The sequence below is a fragment of the Phoenix dactylifera genome, unplaced genomic scaffold, assembly GCF_009389715.1.
Source record: "Phoenix dactylifera cultivar Barhee BC4 unplaced genomic scaffold, palm_55x_up_171113_PBpolish2nd_filt_p 000336F, whole genome shotgun sequence".
NCBI classification, from domain to species: Eukaryota; Viridiplantae; Streptophyta; class Magnoliopsida; order Arecales; family Arecaceae; genus Phoenix; species Phoenix dactylifera.
In genome coordinates, this window is record NW_024067798.1 from 86,182 (window position 1) to 107,148 (window position 20,967).

Here is a 20,967-nt window from a genome sequence, read left to right on the forward strand (position 1 = left end):
ATCTTGATAGCCATGAGCTATGACCAGATTTATATCCTGTGGCTAGGCCAGGATGTGAGCTTATCAAGGTACCAACGCACAACCCCTATTAGCAGGGTATCAATATACCAATGTATAACCCCCACTAGCAGGGTGTCGATATGCCAACTTATAACCCCCACTAGCAGGGTGTCGATATGCCAACGAATAACCTCCATTGGCATGGTATGACATGGTGCATAAGAATTCATCCATCGCACAACCCATGTTGTTGTCCCCATGCGTCTAAGCTTCCTCTGGGGGATCTTAGCCCGGTCTGCTCGGTTGGGCGTGGAGAGCAAATTGGGCAGAGGAGAAGCATTCAACCCTTGAGGCTGATCTCTTCCTAGCTCAACTCCACAACTTCGACCTTGGACCCATGCCGAGAAGAGCTTCACGGTAAGAGTAGCTCGACTTCCATTGCTTCAAAGATGTGCTTGGTCCCACCACATGCTGGGTTGTTGCAGATCATCTCTAGGATTGTTATGCCACATCAATAGTCTATTGTGACATGACACCGAGTTTGTTAGGATGTGATCCTAAAAAATTCGAACTCCTACTATAAATAGATCCGAATGGCTCTCAAGTAAAGGTAACGAAAAATCAACTTGGCTAGCGAAGACTCTAACTCTCTATTTTTTTTTTCGTTTTTCTTTTTTCATTCTTACAAAACCTCTACTAACTCAAGCATCGGAGGGCTTGGCCAGAGCCAATCTGGCTAGCCTTCACCCTTTGTTCATTATTTTGCAGGTCCACAAAAGCATCCACATCAATGTCTTAGGATTGATAGCAACATATCAACACCATCTATAGAAAAAGAGGGAGAAAAGCCACGAAGCTTCAAACGAGAAACCGCCAAATGCCCACCTGACGTACTCCAAATGGTCCCCCACATAGTCCTTTGGGGTTCCTATCTTCTTAACCCATTGTAGGAGTCGTTGATACGAACGACTTGATTTGCTTGTGATAGTCAATTTTAAAGACCACGCAATAGCACGTATCTGATAGGATAGTGATTACGGGTATCGATCCACAAAGATTGGGGTACAGTTGTTTTTCTTTAAAAATAAAAAATATTTAAAAGAAAGAGTTTGCGAAGATAATTAAACTAAGGAATTAAATAAGAAAAAAAATGCAATTAAAATGATATCAGTTTGGGGGATACCTAGGGCATGGAATTCACCACTAACATCGGAACAAGGGTTAATTGTATTTCAATTTATTCTTAGATTAACATGCAAATTGACTACAAGCCCAATAAGCATTTAAATAGAAATTCACAAAAGTAATTTGGGAACATCCATCTTCGGTCGGCATGAAATGTCTATCCTAAACTAATGTGGCAGGACACTGCATCTTCCTAAGCATGGGTAATCTTCTATTAACTTAGTGATCATGAAGAACAGTTATATAAACGTCATATTTAAAATCACAGAAATTAAATATGAGATGAAATAAAATATTCATTAAGAGCAAAAGAAAGTTTATACAACTCCAAGAATAAAAATCAAAAATGCAAAACCCTTAGCCCTTTGTTAGGGCTGCATCCGGCCCTAGAGAAGATCAGCCTTCCATGGAGTCGTGGGCGACTGCAGCGATATAGAGGACTCCCATTATGGCTATATCCTTCCTTTCCCTATCTTCTCCCTGCACTGGATTCGGTGGGAACTTTCTTAGCATTTCATCTCTTTTCTTCCCACAATATCCCAAACTATTCTCTCACTCTTTATTCTTGTGATTCGGCCTCAGAGAAGAGTCGATTGGGACCAGCCGGCTCCCTCCCTCCGAATGCCTCCCCTGTTTCACGCCTGGCCTTTTATAGGCTCCGATCTCTCTTTCCTCTTCCTTATTTTGAATCATGGATAAGGATGAACCCTTTGCCGTTGGATGATGCTTGGCCTGATTCGCTGGACTGCTGTGGTTCGGATCAAAGGAGAAGACGCGTGAAGCCGTTCGTGGATAATGGAATTTGTTGGGAAGTTTGTGGATGCTCCTCCCGGCTGGCTACGGGATACCCGGATGGGCAGCTGATCCGTGAAGAAGATTGGGAGCAAGAGATGCGGAAGATGATAAGGATGCTGATGATCACGAACGGGATAAGCGTGGAATCTAGCGGAGAAAGATGGGATGCTCATCCAGCTGGGAGTTTGGTGATGATACCATTGATCGAATTCGTGGATAAGGATGGATCACAATGGGATGAAGTAAAGATGAGCTAGGAGCTATCCGTTGGTGGTTGAAGCTGGCTTCATGCGGATGAAGAATGAGATGAAGATGAATCTATTGGATGCAGGGGATGCCGTGAAGCTCGGGAGAATAAAGAATGGGAGGGAGTTTGAGACTTATCCGAAGCAGGGGATAAGGATGTAATCCGAACGGAAGAAAATCTGGGATGGATTCGGATGGGATGACAGCTCTATTCCTTGGGAGGATGAGCTCGTGAACTTGGGATGAGCTTGATTCAGAAGATGAAGATAAGATGAGCTGGGAGATGAAGCTCGATCAGATGATTCGGGAGGATGAGGATGAATACGGAGATGTGGGAGTTTGGATTCTGAACGGGATCTAGGACGGCTGGGAGATGATCCGGAAGCATGGGAGAAACTCACGGACGTTGGGATGAAAATGGAGTTGATCCCGAACGAGAGAATCTGGGAGGATCAAAGCTAATCCGGAGGACTGCTTCGGCTGGGAACAGGGGAGATGGGATGTTAAGATCTCGGCTAAAGAAGGGGCTTTGTTCGGACGATGGAAGGTTGGATTCGAAGAGCATGGGAATTCGGCTGTGATACGAGATGACCTTGGGATGCTGGGATCTAGCGGAAGAAGATCTTTGGACTCAACCGTGGCTCTGTTTTGTTGCTAGCTTGGTTCGGATGACACGGAGAGAACGCGGAGAGTACTTGGTTTGGGATGTAGCTAGGACCGGATATGCTGAGGAATCCGTGAGAAGAGAAGATTAAATTGAGCCAGGGGGACGATGTGCATGATACTGGTGTTCGGAGAAGATGAGCTCTGTTGAGATTTGGAAGAAGTTATTCGACTGGGAAGAGGGATATGGCTTTATTTTGAGTGACCCAATTCTATTCGTGGACCCGAACGCCATGCATACGAGCTGAGGATTGATCCAGAGATGTGATAAGGAGGAGATAGCTGATGTATACGAGTGCGACGTGGGAGGAAAGAAAATTGGAACATGGATGAGAGACTAATCCACACGTGGGCGACATGGGGACTGATGGGACTAGTCCGTGAACGGAATATGGTAGAATTTAACTGAACCTGCACACATTAGACTCAACCAATATGATAAAATTAATCAAACTCGAATTATACTGCAATGATGTGGTTGTGAAGGAAAACACATATTTTTATGATTAAATTTACAAAACATGTGTATTAAAATAATGATAAGTGCTATGATAGAGGGATTAATTTATGCGTTATTTAGCACTTATCAGCTTGCCCAAAAAGTACAAGTCCTGACGACGGTGGTCTGGGATCTATGGAAATAGACCAGTAAATCCTCTGATCAATCAACCAAATCACCAAGGGGTTTCAATACCGAATGGTGACTGCTGTCAGCCCTAGAGCCTAGTGCCGGTCTAGAAGAATGGCTTTTCCTTTCCTAATACAAGCTCCAACTTTGAAAACTCTCCCCCAAGTTGGCCATAAAAAATTCCTAACTGGAAGGCCGACCTTCAATGCGAGATTGCGGAGATGCATCGCCAAATAAGGATCCTACAGGAGCAGAGGGCCAATAGAGAAGATGACCTAAAAGCGATCAGTGGTCCCCCTTTCACCAAGGCAATCTTAGAGGAGCCCTTATTGAACAAGTTCAAGATGCCATAGTTTGAACATTACGATGGCAACACTGACCTGGTGGATCATTTGGTAAGCTTCAGGGCTCTCATGCTAATCTTGGGAGCTAATGATATTGTGATGTGCCACACTTTTTTAGCTACCCTCAAGAAGATTGCATGACTTTGGTTCTCCAGTCTACAACCAGGATTTATTGGCTCCTTCGACCAACTCAATCTTCAGTTTGTAAGGCATTCCTCAGCAACAAAAGACAGAAGAAGATATCCACCAACCTTTTTTCCCTTAGGCAGAGGGAGTATGAAATGTTCGGAGCTTATGTCAACGGATTAAATGTCGAAACCCTGGAAGTGCATGAGCTGGACCAGTTTGTTACAATGGCTGTAGCGTTGAACGGACTGAAGCTTTCACATTTTATCTTCTCACTAGAGAAGAAGCCATCGGGAGACTTAACTGAGTTCCTCTCCTGAGTGGATAAGTACATAAGAGCCAAAGAGGCTAGAACTGCCCAGAAAGAATCAGCAAGAAAAGAGATAGAGGAAAGCATTGGAGCCATGGAGAGAGTTATTGCACAATCTAGTGATCCACCTTAGAGGTTCGAAAGGTATACCCCTCTCAATGCTATAAGGGTCCAGATAATGATGAAAATTCAAAATTGGGGGTACATTGGTCAACTTCTAAAAATGAAGACTCCAGCAAACAAATGGGACCCAAACAAGCTCTGTTAGTTCCACAGACCATAGGCAGGACACTAAAGAGTGTCTTCAACTAAAAGATGAGACCAAAGCCCTTATCCGGCATGGTTATATTTGTCATTATTTTAAGACCTCACGAGAAGATGCGAGCCGGACAATCGGCCTCTAGATGAGCTGGATAATAACGGACCACTTGTTGGAGTAATTGCCTTAATCCATGAAGGATCAATGACAAGGAAAAGCCTATGACTCAAAATTTTAGAAAATATGGCCAAACTCTTTACAAAGTTAAGACCACCAGATGAGGAGAGCACCGAACAACTAAGTTTTGATGCACTCAAAAATGATGTAGTAAGACTTGTAAAATTTATTCCTATATTTTTCTTCCAATGAAGTTGTGTTTTAGCTCATCTTCGATATGTCTAACACTGACACAAACAACCCATGGAGACACCTAAGGAGTGACTGGGACCTTGGTTCTATGAGCCTACATGGCTAAGGAGCTAAATTTGGAGAGCCAAACTCTAAGTACTCCCATAGAAATACCCTAAGAGTGATTAGGACCTTTGTTCTGTGAGCCTATGCTGCTAGGGAGCTAAATCTAGAGAGTAAAGTTCTAGATACTTTCATGGAGACACTTTAGAATTGACGGAGATCTCTCGAAAGTCATAGTCTCAACTAGGCTTGGATGGAAGAAAGTGCATTTGGTTTGATCACCCGAGCATCACTATCCAAAAGAACCCTACCGATTTTAATTCTTAGTCTCAACTAGGCTTGGATGGGAGGGAGCGCTCTTGGTTCAATCACCCAAGCATCATTGTCCAAAAGAACTCAACCGATCTTAAGTCCTAGTCTCAACTAGGCTCAGATGGGAGGAAGTGCACTCGATTTGATTACTCAAGCATCATTGGCTAGAAGAACCAAATGGAATGCCAACTCAAAAGCCCATAGGAGGCTATACTGTGCTTCAAAGAGGCAGTGATTTCAATGCATCTCTTGGTTAGTGGCACTACTAATAACTTTGATTGTTATGTGATCCTCTTCATGACTCAGTCTATTCTTGAGAAGCACTACCCCCGAAATATTTATAGCTATCTTTCCTTCTCGATCGGCCCATGCATCATCTCAGTTCATCCTATCATAGTCTTGTCTTATTATGGTCTTTGGGATTATGTTTTTTTTCTTTGGTTAATATTCAAGAGCATTATGGCATTGTGGCCTTATCTCCAGATATTTAAATGATCATGGATCAACTACAACTCTATCCCAACTATCTAGCCTGATTTGGTCATCTTAACTTCCTATGGACAATCTTAGACAATCAGAATAATGGACGTAAATATAAGAACTCCTTTTTCATTTTAGGACGAGAGAGGCTCAGGGATCTTTCCTCTACTCGTTTAGTGGGGTCATCACTTTCTCCTTCTCTTCACCTTCTGCCTCTTCATCGCTGCTCCTCCTCACTCTTCGGAGCTTATTGACTCATTGAGAAATATTTCTGATTTGAAGCGTTCAAAAAAGGTTTCTTGGTATAGCCATTTGGTGACTTTTGAATCGACAGTAGTAACAAAAGGGGGAAATAGCTCAGTTGGTTAGAGTGCTAGTCTGTCACGCCAGAAGTCGCGGGTTCAAACCCCATTTTTCCCGCCCGATCCTCCAACTTCCTCCTGCCTGACCCATTTGGTCTTCACTGGAAGCTGCTGATCCTGGTGTAGCATTCAATATAATTCTTCTTTCTTCGGTCTCCCTCCACCCACTTCTTTCCATCTATCCGCAGATCAATCATTCATTCCAGCTGACATATTAATGTATTGGGTGAATGACCTCGGTACTTTCTTTCGTAGACATTTTTCCATGTTTGAGTGAAGAGCTTCTGGCAAGGTATTAAAGGAGCAATGCTCTAGATTCAAATTCCTGCGTATGATGGTGTCTGGCCTCTTTGTCACGCTAGGAGGGACTTTTTTGTTTTGGTGGAGCCCTTCTGTCCCACTAGGTTGGAGCCCTTCGTTTTCCCTTTGACCCTGGGAGCCCTTTGAGATGCAGGGAGTGAGTCAGCATCTTAGCAAGCAGCATAGATCGAGCCCCAGATCCGCGCTGTAGAGGAGCTCATCAGGTTCCATCCGGCGAGTATCCTGTAAGGCGCTGAGGGCAAGTGTGCTTAGTATGTCCGAAGACCTTGCAGTAGTGAGACTGAAGTCCCGAAAGAGAAGATCTCATTCAAGCAGAGAGAGTCGCAAGCAGCAGTCCTAGTTGTCAACCAAGTCTAGTGAGCTCATCATCTTGGTCTTTGAATGTATCACTCCAGGTGCAAGGTTTCGTTTTCCTCTAGCCAAAGACTCCCTTTTCTTGAACATGCAACTCAGCATCAAGACCAACTCCCAAATCTTTGTGATGATTGGCTCCACCTAGAAACCCTTCCCGCTTTTTCCTCTATCAGTAGCCGAGCTAGCCCCCGGATCAGCCCGAAATCAATCAGTAGGTGACTCTGAAAGTCCTTTTCTTGAACTCCGCAAAAATATCTATTGAGAAAACCACCTGGAATACGCTCTTTGGCTTGATGCTCTTGAACTAGCCGAACGAGACCTATGCTTTCTTTTTTGTCTCCAAGGATGAGGATCAAGATAAGTGTGTTCGAACCAAGCTTTCGGTCTCCTCTTTTTTCGGGGAGTCCAATAGAAGAAGATGAAAGCATTGATTGATCTTTGACTACATGACAGTCCCAACTATCATGCTAGACTACCAAGAAAAAGAGGAAAAAGAAAAGAAGAAGGGGGAGAGGCAAGTTGATTCATCTAGAGGTCTACTCACCATGCCCCATGAAGAGTGCTCGTTTGATGAGTCCTGCTTTTCCTTGGGATGGCTCTTGCTAGGAGCGAAGCAAATAAGGTCTGGCTGAAATTTGGTAGTCCTTTTTTGACAAGCCAAGAAACACTGTCGAAAAAAATTAGTGATCTCCCGTTAGAAGTTGATTGAGGACTTGTATTTTCAACCGCATGGAAGTCTTTGCTCTTAGCCTTGATGACTTGTTGCTTGACCTTTAATAGTTCCCTTCTAATCCTAGAAGCTCGGATCTCGGCTGCCTTGACCCTGTCATTAGTAGCTCTCATTTAGACCTTCATTTTGGCAATTCTCCATAGAGAATTGGTGCCCATAGCCCGAAGAGATCCTAGCTTCGATTCCACTTCAGCCACCTTCTCCATAGCCCATTGAAAAGGCAGCTAGAGCACCTCAATCTAGTGATGAAGACCTCCTTCCCATGAAGGATCTATAACAATGACTTGCAAAAGGCACGGGAAGAAAACCACCTTGTCGAGCTAGAAGACCGCTCTAAAACGATCCTGCCCATTGCTTTTGAGCGAGTCCGGGCATATCAAAGGCTTTGCCGAGCTAACCGTTCCTTCGTTGCCTCTTAGTTTGATCAAGGGTTCTTTTTCTTTGCCTTTCGACTAGTTTGAAATGAAATCCTGGTGCCAGCTGAGCTAGAATCATTCTTCAACCTTCGTCCAGGCGCCTAACATCGAACCCATATGAAGTCTTGCCATGAGCGGATTGTATCCATTGGGCAAATATGGGTTCGATCAAGATTTGTTTTTCTGGAGTACCAAAAGCGAGCATGACGTCGTTATGAACGTAAAGGCCCAAGGCATAGAACCCGAGAAAGAGGCTGGCCCAACTTAAATGAGATTTGATAGTTTCTTTATGGTCTAACATTCTTGCCAATACATTATCGTCTTTCTCCCTCCTGGGTTCGATCCATCATTAATCTTCTCCCTCCATTCTCTAATGCAACATAGTGCTTAGAGAAGCCATTTCCCCTCTTCTTATAGGTGATTGAACGATATAGATTGATCCATGCAAGCGAATCAGAGGACGTGTCATGCCCTCTTTGCATCTCACAACCGACATCCTTTAAGAAGACCGGAGGATGGAATTCAATAATCCAGAAGAAAAAGTCATTGTCCGTAAACACACGTCTTTTTTGGAGTGGTACAAAACTCAATGTTAGTTACTTTCTTGATCAGAAACAAGGCGATGCTTTAGACTCGAAAGTGTAGGGGCTAGTGTTATGGCAATTAATAACCGGTGTAATGTGACATATAAGGATTCGTCCAGCATATGGCCTATGCGGTTGTCCCTGTGCGTTTGAGATTCCTCTGTGGGATCTCAACCCAGTCTCCTCAATTGGGTGTAGAGAGCAGACTGAGCAGAGCAGAAGCATTCAACCCCCGACAATGATCTCCTCTTAGCTCGACTCCACAACCTTTGAACCCGTATTGAGTAAAGCTTTATTGTAGAAGAAGCAGCTCGACTTCTATCGCCTCAAAGACGTGCTTGGTTCTGCCACGTGCTGGGTTGTTGCGGCATGTCTCTAGGGTTGTTACACCTTGTCAGTAGTTGTAGCACAACTTCGAGTTTGTTAGGATGCAATTCTAAAAATTTTGGACTCCATTTATAGGTTTGAATAGCTCTTGAGAAAAAGTTACGAAGATATTGAGGTGATGACTAGGGATGGGGTGGCCTTTCAGACCAAGCATGTATTTAGAGAGGCCAACGGGACGGCCGACTGGGTGGCTGCAACAACTTGCATTCCCTGGCAAATGCTGTTGCCGCTCAAAAGTCGACTTGACGGGTTGACGAGCTGATGAGTGACTTTGCTCTATTTGGTTGGGTTGGAGAAGCATAGCACCATGCTAGGTTAGATTTGCAATTAGTGAAAACGATTGAGGGATCGTGGAAATATGTTCGGCTAGGATCCTTCAATGCTTAAGTTAGACAGAGTTTCGAGAGAAAACAGGAGAGATGGGAGAGATGGTAATAAAAGCATGGGTTGAAGATTTCTCATATTGAGGGAGTCCCCAAGCTTGATATTTTATAGGGGAGAGTGTGCTGATCTTTACGGTCAAAGTCATGCTATTTACAAACAAGTAGCCTAACTTTATTTTCATTCGTTGCTTTGCGAGTTATGCCATTCCTTTTCGGATGCATCGAGATCGTGCTAAATTATAACCAATCATGCTATTATTGTACTGATCGTTTGAAGATTTGATCAGCTGCCCATTTCTTGTGACACATATCATTATTTGATCAATGGACTGAGCTGGTAGGCGAGATTTCAAAGGGTGACGAATCTCAGTTGTATCAAAGGCATATATTCTTAAGCACAACATCTACAATCATCTACAAGATGAGGCCAAAATGCTGGTTTTTCCTAGTAGAGGTTGTTGATGTATGATGCCTCATTAAATGGTAGTGGCAACGATCTTGGCGGTTCATAGCTGATACACTGTTCACCTGGATCCGCAATTCCCACGTGTCACCGGTCCCGCCAGTTGGGGCAACCACAGCTTGGCCACAAGGTTGGAGGCCTCCCTCACCGGGCCCGGGCAGCAGAACAGCACTCCGTGCTAACTCGGCATCTCCGCACGTGCCCAATCTGCCCATCGCCTCGCCGCTCATATTCCTTGTCTCGGCTCGCTTCCACGACCCGCCCTCTCTCGCCGTTGTGGTGGGCACTATATAGCTCTAGCATTCGATCCGTCGAACCACCGAACGAACGAAGTAGCAGTAGAGGAGAAGGGATTTGAATTAGAGATTTGGATAGAAAAGAAAGGAAAAAAAAGAAGCAATGGCAACGAGGGTGGATCTGGACGGGAATCTCATCAAACCGATGACGATCTGCATGATTGGGGCCGGGGGTTTCATCGGCTCCCACCTCTGCGAGAAACTGATGGCCGAGACCCCTCACACCGTTCTCGCCGTCGACGTCTACAACGACAAGATCAAGCACCTCCTAGACCCCCCACCGCCGGAGCAGCAGGGCGGCCGCCACCCCTGGGACGGCCGGATCCAGTTCCACCGCCTCAACATCAAGAATGACTCCCGCCTCGAAGGCCTTATCAAGATGTCTGATCTGGTTCGCCCCCTTTCCCCTTCCCTCCTCTCCAGATCTCGTTCTCCTTCTCCACACAAATGCTGGAGGATCTGGATTTCTAGATCTGTTTCCTTGTATTTTTGGTCAGGAACTTACCCATTCCAAGATCTTGTTTGAAGTGGATCTGTATTTAAAGTATATATCAGTTCTTGCTGTGCAGACTATCAATCTGGCGGCAATCTGCACGCCGGCGGACTACAACACCCGTCCTCTCGACACTATATACAGCAATTTCATCGACGCCCTTCCAGTGGTAAGTTTTGCTGTTCGTAGCTTCATGTTCTATCAATTCTATTTGTTTCGAATGTGCTTCTTGATGTGGATCTGGCAATGGATATGGTTCAGGTCAAGTATTGCTCGGAGAATGGCAAACGTCTCATTCACTTCTCGACTTGTGAGGTGTATGGGAAGACGATTGGGTTCTTCCTCTCAAAGGATCATCCGCTGCGACAGGTGTTTTTTTTTTTTTTGGATTTTGGTGTCGTTATCTTTCGCTTTCATCTTGATCTTTGAAGAAATAGTTCTTTTTGTGACGTGGCACCAATCTCTTTTGTGTGTCCTATAGTTGTAGCGCCTGTTGTCTCTTGAGCTTGTATATAAGGAATCATTAGTCTATGCATATGATTTTCTCTTTATAATTAAGTGCATTCGATATCCTTCCCTTTATCTTATAATGGGAAAAATGCAGTAATTCAATTGTTAATTATGAAATTAATGCTTTTTCTTGCCAAGAATTATTGATTCCGTATGAAATTCTTTTGTAAATTGCTTGGTTTCATCCAACCAAACCATCTGCATTTAAATGCTTATTGATCCGGTAAATGTTGAGCATTATGATGTATGATTCCTTGACCTTATCGATAATTGTTTGTCTTATATACATGACTTAATGCATCTTGTTGTGTATACATGACTTGTTGCAGCATAAGCTTATGATGATTGCACAGTGCAAGCTATCTGCATGTGTTTCCATGGATCTAGTTTACTGTAATTTTTGTGTCATCAATCATGCTTGCTCAAAAACTACGTTCTGGTGGGTACCATGAATCAATATTCTTTCCTTCCTTCCTTTTAACTGAAAATGATCCTAATTTTTGAAAATATTTTTTCATTGGCTTATATGTCAGGGGGCATAATTTGAGAGGTTAGCTATAATGGTTACAAAAGTTACAATCACTGTAATGGCCGTCGCTCCATCAAGATCTCTCCGACAACTTTATTTTGTGGCCTATTATTAGTGATGATCTGCACAATATTCTCCTCTCCTACCTGATCAATCACCTCTATCAATCTGAGGATGTAGGCCATTATTTTGTGATCCATTATCGTGCACCTGATTGGAAGCATCAACCGACTTGTGGAAGAAAATCTTCATATCACAATATGTCAAGAAGTTGATAATACTCTGGCTGGTGGGACCGGTCCAACCATCACAAATTACTATCAGTCCATATGTGGACCACTTCTCTAGCTTCTCATTATTATTAAGAAGCTCACCATAGATGTCTTTCAGTCCTGGAGGATCTACATCGGTACCAGCAGCTTGTATGGAAGAAATAACAGGCTTATAGTACGTATTGTTTGCTACATTCGCTGGGATGTGGCTAAAGTATAACCAAAATTCAATAGCTCATCATATATCCTTCTTTGTATCCTTCTTCAGCATTGTGTCAACCCTCTACTACTTTAAATCTTTGTTGGAGAATGCACGTGGATCTAAATCATAAATGGTGACTCATGATGGAATTTTTCTGGATGACTTTTTTTCTATCACAAGCTCCTAGCATAGATGCAATATGGCCACTGTCTTTGCTAACGGCCTTTCTGATTGGAGAGGTCCTCCTAAACTCTGGATCTATTCTGCTGCTTGCAGAATCGAAGCCCAACTTGTAGTATCAGGGCCCAAATCGAGCTATATGCCTGGCCATCTCATCTTGCTATCACTGATCATTCAGACTCGGCTGCATTACAGTCTAGATCTATTCCTCGTCATCTGGAGCGGACGCCTCTTCTAACTTTCTAGAGATAGAAAGGTGGTTCTGCCGCTCGGCGACTCACCTCCGCTTTCTTCGAAATCTTCTCTTTCGCTGCTCTGAAATCAGCGAAATGCTTCTTCATTAAATACCGAACATCCTGTGGGCATTTTCGGCGCATAGACATCCTTTGAACTCTGTGTTGTACTAGTTGCACTTCTAATAGTGCCGACTTGAGAGCATTTATCTATGATTCCAATAAATGTCACACTCTAGCTCCTTGTTCTTTTATGGTTCCGTTCTTGTAGGTTTATCAAATATGTCAGTTTATTAATTATTTAAAAATAGTAAAATTTTGTTATGATGAATATATTTTTTTTACTTCACAAAATACATCTGATTTATCTAAATACTAATTATATATATATATTTGTTTATTTATTTATATATTTTTTAATAATTTTTAAATTTTAAAAAATATTTTCAAATATCATAAATTCAGAAAAATATATTTTTACTTTAGAAAATACTTCTGAATTATGTAATATGCACTACTAACTTTTCATAATTTTTGATATTAATTGTATTATTTTTAATTATTTTTAAAATTTAAAAATAATTTTTAAATATAAATATTTTAAAAAATTAATTTTAGCTCAGATCCATGTTGAACCCAACAATAAATGCTACATATATTTTTCTAGGTCTTTGGGCATGTATTAAAAGCTATTTATTTTTTAATTTATTCCAAATTTAGGCCTAGGCTACTATGCCCATGATCACATCAAAACTTGAATAAATGGATATCAAATTTTGATGGAGAGTAGCTTGCATGCCCCTAACTATGATTCTGATTTTACAGTTTGTTTCTCTTTATATTTTTTTATTTTTTAATCTATAAATATAATTTTAATTTTTTAAAATTATATATAATTTAAAAATTAAAATTTTTTATGTTATCGTGTAGATCATCTATAGATCTACAACATATCATAAAATTAAGCCCAAATCAAAAATTTTGGTATATTTTCTTATTTTGTAAATTTCATGCTATTTTTGTCGCCAAAAAACATAGAAGGAATAAAATTGGGGAGAAGAAGCACGCCTTATTTTGGCTTGCAAATTGCAGCTCGTTCCGGCCGATTTGGGGTCAGTCCCGATTTTAATAAGCAAACTGATCTAGTCTCTGACTGAGTCGGCTCGGTACGGGTTGACCTAGGCGGTTCAATCTGGTTCAATCTACTTTGCTATATTCCATATAAGAAAATAAGAAGTCAACTAACAAAAGATACACACCAAGTGCCTATCTGATGCAGAAGAGGGAAAGTGGAAAAGAAGGAATTAGAGATAGAGAGAGATTATAGAAAAGTGGGGTGGAACATGGGTATTTTGAAGGACAAAATCTCTTATTGGATAACCATTACATTATTCTTTTTGAAATCTTGGCATAATGCTTTGGAAGGATATATGGTTATTAGGATGCCTCCAAACTACTTCGTAAAATGTCCTTTAGGACTATTTCTCACTAAATTTTTGTATATTCAGACTAACCAAAATCTATGAGCCATTACAAACACTTCTCCATGGCCCCTAGATATGAGAGCAAGATGCTGGACCTGTCCCCAGGATGTGTAAAGAAACTTGATGCTGGTTAAAACAACTACTACGTGGCTTTCTATTGTCCTCTATATTCCATATAAGAGAACAAGTAAAGGAAGAATAGATGCACACCAAGGGTTGTCTGATGCAAAGGAGGGAAAGTGTAAAAGAAAAATGAACTAAAGAGAGATTGAAAGTAGGTTCGAACATTTATTGTGAAGAACATAATGTCTCTTAATTGACACCCATAACATTGTTCTTTTGGAAACCTTGGCTTAGTAATATGGAAGGATAGATGGTTACTCAGATGCCTTCGAGTCTTTTCCTAAAATCTCCTTTAGAACTCTTTTGTTGACTAAATTGCTGTAGATTTCGGATAAACCAAATAACTATGAGCAAAGCTAAACCTCTCCATGGCCCCCAGGTATGAGCTAAAAATGCTGGACCTGTCCCTGTGCTATGTAAAGTAACTTGATTTTAGTCCAGACAACAACTATGTGGCTTTTTCTTCTCTTCTAAATGTTTCATGGATCATAGTGGCCATCTTTAAAGTCTTAGGGACAATTCTCTCTCCTTGTGTCTCCTTTGCTATGCAAAAACTGATCTTTAGCCCTCAACACTTCACATTTTTCTTGCTATTTACCTTAATTGTGCACTTTGTTATAAATGTAATTATGGTGCATTTACTCTTCTAACTTTTTTCTTGTCTCATGACTTGCATTTTATATGATACGAGCAATATGTGCAAATAAAGTTTACGTATGCTTTTGTGTTGGTAACACTGCAAGTTGTGAAATAGATCGTAAATATAAAGAGTATATGAGGAGCTAGGAAGCATGGATATGGATATGCGAATACAAACAATTCTTGAAAAAATAGGATATGATATGTCAAATGTACAACAATAAGTAAATGCATTTGTTTTTCTTGTATGCTCAAAAAATCTTCTCTCCCTACATATGTATTAAATAGCCATCCAACAAGCATGATTAGTTTAGCATATAACACCATATAACAATATTCAACATCTCAAATTATAAGATACTTCATAAAGACATGGTTTATGCTCCATATAATGCTCTACTAGCATATACTAGCATGGTCCACAAGATGTACCATCATGGCTGCTGTGGTGGAAAATGAGCCTGATGATATGGCATGACCAGATTGGTTCAACTTAGAATTGATATGGCATTCCGCATGGCCAAACTAAGTCTACATCGATGGATTTGAGAAACGGGATGAGCATACCAGAAGACCTGCGAGGTCACATGTCACCCGACATGAAGCCCCGCAACTTGAGTGAACATTCTTTCAGCTCGGCGTCTATTCCAGATCGACCTGAATCTTCTCACCTTGGGTGACGGTTTGCCCACCCTATGTGGAAGGGCATTCCTTCCATCAAGCTGGGGATGAAGATTACTATAATAACCTTCTATGGTATGCCAAATCTTTAGGCGATTATACTGCAATTCCAACGATTATAGCATGATTTTGATATGTTATAGTAGGGCCTTCAAAAACTTTCTAGCCCTCCATCTATATGGACCCAAAATTCTCGAATTAAAGGTACGACACTGGTAAACACAATAACGACAACATACTATTAGTATCTCTTTCCATTCGTTTTGTTGCCCAGATAGACAACCCAAGAGAGGGGGGGGTGAATTGGGTTTTAAAATAATTTTGCAATTAAAACGTTTGTGGATGACTAATTAATACTGTTGCAAGATGATTAATTAGTTGCTATGTGCTGTGAGTGAAATGAGAGTAAGAGAGAGAGACACAAGCAATCACAAACACAATGTTTTTATAGTGGTTCGGAGCTAACCCTTGCTCCTACGTCCACTCCCTAAGTCTCACTTGGGAATTCACTATAACCCCTCGGATTACAGCCGGTTGTTTTCCAAGCTCACAACCAAACTTGTTGTTTTACGAGGTCACAACGAACTCGGTCGGTTTTTCCAGGCTCACCGACTAGAACCACCCCGATTGTTTTTCCGGGATCACAATCGAACCCTTACACCGTTGGTTTCAACCTAGGCTCACCAACAAACCTATATACCCTTGATTCAATCCCCTGATTGAATCAAGTAAGGACAAGATGGAAAGAACAAAGACAAATAGAAAAAAACAGAGCTTCTAAAAAGCAGATATACAGCGATATTAATAAGAGTAAAGTTAAGAGCCCTCAAACACGTTTGAGTTGGAGAAGAGAAGGGCTTCTTGAACTTTGGGTCTCCTCTTGAAAATCTGGAAGACTTGAAGGCAGGAGGAGACTTCTTTTAATGCTGGAAAGAGTCGGTTGAATGGAGTTAATGGCCCTCTTCCTTCTTTTCCGTTGAAATCAGTTTGCGGAGAAAGGATGCTTGATTTCTTTGAGTGGAATGGTATATTTCTGCCTTGCTACAGTCCTCTGTGGCTATTTAAGCCATCCCCCACGGAAACTAGCCGTTAGACACATTTTTCTGCCCGTTCTGCACATTCTGCACATCCTGACAATGTGTCCGTTGGGGTCGGAGTCGACTCGCGCGATCTGGAGTTGACTCGGCTGTAACAGGAGTCGACTCATGCTTTTCTGGAGTCGGCTCGGCAACTGTTCCGAATTTGAATTAAAGTGACCTCCTCGACTGGGAGTCGACTCGACTTAATCCGGAGTCGACTCGCCAAAAACTGGAGCTGACTTGGCATTCTTGGAGTCGGCTCATCCCATGGAATTCATGGAGCTATTTTTCAACTTGGCCCACTCGAGTCGACTCGACAGTCCTGGGAGTCGACTCGGCGCTCAGAGCCTGAACTCCCTATCTTCTGTCTTTTGGCTCGTCCAGTCTTGGAGTCGACTCGAACTGTTCCGGAGTCGACTCGGCTCTCAGTTTCCGAAACTCAGTCTTCTGCCTTTTTGGTGTAGCGCTGCCTTGGAGGCGACTCGAGCTGTCTTGGAGTCGACTCGGCTCTCAGAGACAACAATTTGGTCTACTGTCTTTTTGGGGTCGCGTTGTCTCGGAGTCGACTCGCGCATTGCGGGAGTCGACTCGGATCTCAGTGTCCGAAAACTGCTCTCTGACTTTTGCCTTGAATACAACTGAGAGTCGACTCTCGCTTTCTTTGGAGTCGACCTGCCAACCATTGGAGTCGACTCGCGTTCCTCAGGAGTCGACTCGGCTCTCAGGGTCGAAACTTGCTCTCTGACTTTTTGTCTGTAACTCCCTGGAGTCGACTCAAACTACTCCGGAGTCGACTCGATAAGCATTGGAGTCGACTCGCGCACTTCAGGAGTCGACTCGCTGACAGGTTATAAATTGTGTCTTTCTGTTTATCTGTCTGTTCTCAGTCGGAGTCGACTCGTAATGTTCCGGAGTCGACTCGAGCCCGTGCCAGTGCTTCTGATACGCTTGGAGTCGACTCGTAATATCCCGGAGTCGACTCGAGTCTCAGACTTTGGTTCAAACTGACTTCTTAACTTATCCAAAATATCTTGAACCAAATCTAGAAACACTTAGACAAGATTTTCACTGAAACACTTGATTGAATTCATTAGTAAACAAAAGATATACTCAAATGCTTTGAGCTCATCAAAATCAAATAGGGTTATAATCAATCACTCCACAATCTCTCTCTTTTTGATGATGACAAAACATTGAGTATATGTAAAGTGAATTGCTCAATAAACAAGGAAATGAAATCTATAAATGAATTCAAGTGTCTGGTTTTTTAATTTATCCAAACTTGAAAGGTGTGAAACAATAAATTTTGGAGTTAAAGCTCCCCCTTTCATTTGGAATTATATAAGCCTTCATGTCATGCACTCAATTGTTTGGCTTATATAGATATAATGATTTGGCTTTCTTAAAAAAAATTCAGATTCTTCCCCTCAACATATGCATTCAACTTTGTTTTGATTCCTTTTACATATCTATTAAATATTTCTCTCCCTTTTTGTCATTGTATCAAAAAGGAGGTAAGCAGAACACACAAGCAAGTAGAGATAAATGTGCACAATATTGAAGAAAATTGTCTACTCATTGTATTGATGTATATGTAGTTGTGAATACAATAAGTAAAGCTGTAAATACAAGTCAAAATACAAAAAAAAGCTAAGGCTTCCTCGAGGAGGATGCGGCTCCCCGGGGCATTCGTTCCGCGAGTAGGGTGACCGCATTGGTGACGTGCTCTAACTGTCTGATAATGGCCGAGGTGGCCCTGCTGTGTGTCGTGTCGTGCTCGGTCACAGTCTGCTGAAGTGTGTCCAGCTTGGCGATGAGCACATTCGCCAAGCGCTCGGCCCCCTGAGTAGTGGTGCCCATGTCATGTCGGATGTCATCGCGCATCTTCCGAGTGGTGCTCGTGACATCGCTTATGCTAGAGAACTGGGCTTGTACCAGGCTCCTGACATTGTAGATTTCTTCCCGCACATGGGCCGTCATCTCGGTCACGGCTGACAGGGAAGGAACCAATGCAGAAGAGGGTGCAGGGGAGGGAGCAGTCGCTGGACCTCGGAGTTCCCTCAGCAGGTCGTCCCGAAGATCCCTCACTATCTCCTGCCGCAACTCCCGGAGCTGCTCAGGAGAAATGCGAACCTCCATGGGCTGAGTAGGTGGAGCTGAGGAGGAGGGTCCGGCTGAAGTGGTGGGAGCTGAGGTGGAGGGAAAGGTAGGGAAGTCAGAATCAGGGTTAGGACTGGGGGAGTGTCTGGAAGTATGTGTGGAGGTAGATGATTTCCTAACCCAGGTTTCCTCTACCTTACGAAACCCCATCCTGTGTAGGGTTTCCGGACGCATGCGATCTGTCCATCGCAATGCGCGAGAGGGTTCCCCCTCAGGAATAGGAATCTCGGCCTCCCTAAAGATAAGTGTGTATAGCATGCCATAGAGGAGGGTGAGCCTAGGTCTATCTAGTGGCTTACATAGATATCTATAAATGAGTTTCGGGAAGTTGATTGGGGTGTCCTAGAGGATGTAGAACATAAGGGCTAGGTCCCTCTCAGAAACAAAATCGAAGCGGCCAGTCTTCGGAAAGAGGGTCCTAGAGATGATGCTAAGGAGGAGCCGCATCTCAACAGAAAGTGAGCTAGCGGACACCTCATCTAAGGGGGACTGGGGTGGATATCCTAGAATGGCCGTAAGGGCCTCAGTCCTATCCTCGGGGTGTGTGGGAGCTACCCCTACTTGTGGAAGGTGGAGGATTTGGGCTATGAAATCCTCGGAAATAAACAATGGGACACCGGCTACAGTTCCCTCTATTCCCCCATTGCCCCTATGGACAGTACCATAAAACTCTTTAACTAGGCCAGGGTATGTGGGGAGATCTAAGGAACAAAAATACTCTAAACCCTGGGCCCGCAATCTCTCTCCTATGGTAAAGCCCTCCCGGGAGAGATAGTCAAAATCGACGTATCTCCCGGTGGAGACCGCCTTCCCGGCGCACGGCCTCGAGGGAACCTCCCTCGGCGGGGAACGAACCGGAGGTTGTGGCCTCACGGGATCGTTCCGAGCCTTGGAACGTCTCTCGGCACCGGTCGCGGGTTGGGGTCTCTTCCGGCTTGGGACAACGACTTTACGAGGCATGGTCGACCTAAAATGGGGTAAAACGCTAATGGATGGAGGAAGGTCGACGGGAAAAAAAAAACTAAGGGTGGCCGGAGACGACGTAGGAGACGACTCTAGGGTCTGTGAATAGTGGCGGCGGTGAATAGAAGTGTTGAGTAAATGCTTGAATTAGGGTTAAAAAAGTCGGATCCCAATTGCGAGTCGACTCCTGTAAGTCTTGAGTCGACTCGACCTCGAGTCGACTCCAAAATATGCGCGAGTCGACTCTCCTTATGCGCCTATTGACCTAGAGTCGACTCCCGACTGTATGCGAGTCGACTCCCCCTCTGCTGCCATCGATCTCGAGTCGACTCCCGTAAATATGCGAGTCGACTCCCCCTTACGAGCCGACTCTGAAACTTACTCGAGTCGTCTCGAACTCTGGCACGCACCTAAAAATCATGCTATGTTCGTGCCGAATGAGGGAAAATCACTAAGTTATGGTCTGATTTGATGATCATTGAAAAGAAACTCTATATTAACCACAATCTAATCATCAAAATCAATGAACTAGAAGAGAATATCACTAGGATGGATCAATCACTCCTAATCCTCTTCTAAGTACACTAAATCTCTCTTCACTCAAGGGTTTTGTGAAGATATCAGCTAATTGATCATTAGTGCAAACAAATTGAAGTGTCACATCACCATTCATTACATGATCTCTTATGAAGTGATGTCTTATCTCAATATGTTTAGTTCTTGAATGCTGAATTGGATTTTTAGTTAGATTAATGGCACTAGTATTATCACAATTAATGGGAATTTTATCCTGTTTAATGCCGTAATCTTCCAATTGTTGTTTGATCCACATGATTTGAGCACAACTCCCGGCTGCAACATATTCAGCTTCAGCAGTAGATAATGCAACCGAATTTTGTTTCTTGCTAAACCATGAGATTAAGTTTTCTCCTAGGAATTGACATGACCCGCTGGTGCTTTTTCTATCAAGTTTACATCCAGCAAAGTCTGAATCTGTGTATCCTATTAAGTTCAGGCTAGATTCTTTAGAATACCATAATCCTATATTCTTTGTTCCTATTAGGTATTTAAAGATTCTCTTGATTGCAATTAGATGAGATTCCTTAGAGTTAGACTGATATCTAGCACACATGCAAACACTAAACATGATATCAGGTCTACTTGCAGTAAGATACAATAAAGATCCTATCATCCCTCTATATAACTTCTGATCTACAGATTTACCTGATTCATCTTGGTCTAATTTGCATGATGAGCTCATGGGGGTGCTGATTAACTTGTTTCCCTCCATATCAAACTTCTTAAGCATCTCTTTGATGTATTTGGCTTGATTGATGAAGATGCCTTCTTCAGATTGTTTGATT

At 42.7% G+C, this 20,967-nt stretch overlaps 1 protein-coding gene across 1 annotated transcript in view; it reads left to right on the plus strand.

Annotated features, from left to right (window-relative positions):
- The first annotated feature begins 9,966 nt into the window (after positions 1-9,966).
- LOC103697928 (UDP-D-apiose/UDP-D-xylose synthase 2-like) overlaps positions 9,967-20,967 on the plus strand; it is a 33,008-nt gene continuing 22,007 nt past the window's right edge. Inside the window, exons 1-3 of the mRNA XM_039118340.1 lie at positions 9,967-10,446; positions 10,625-10,717; positions 10,810-10,917. Coding sequence (XP_038974268.1) covers positions 10,159-10,446; positions 10,625-10,717; positions 10,810-10,917 — 489 coding nt within the window. The 5' untranslated portion in view covers positions 9,967-10,158. The remainder of the gene's footprint in view (positions 10,447-10,624; positions 10,718-10,809; positions 10,918-20,967) is intronic.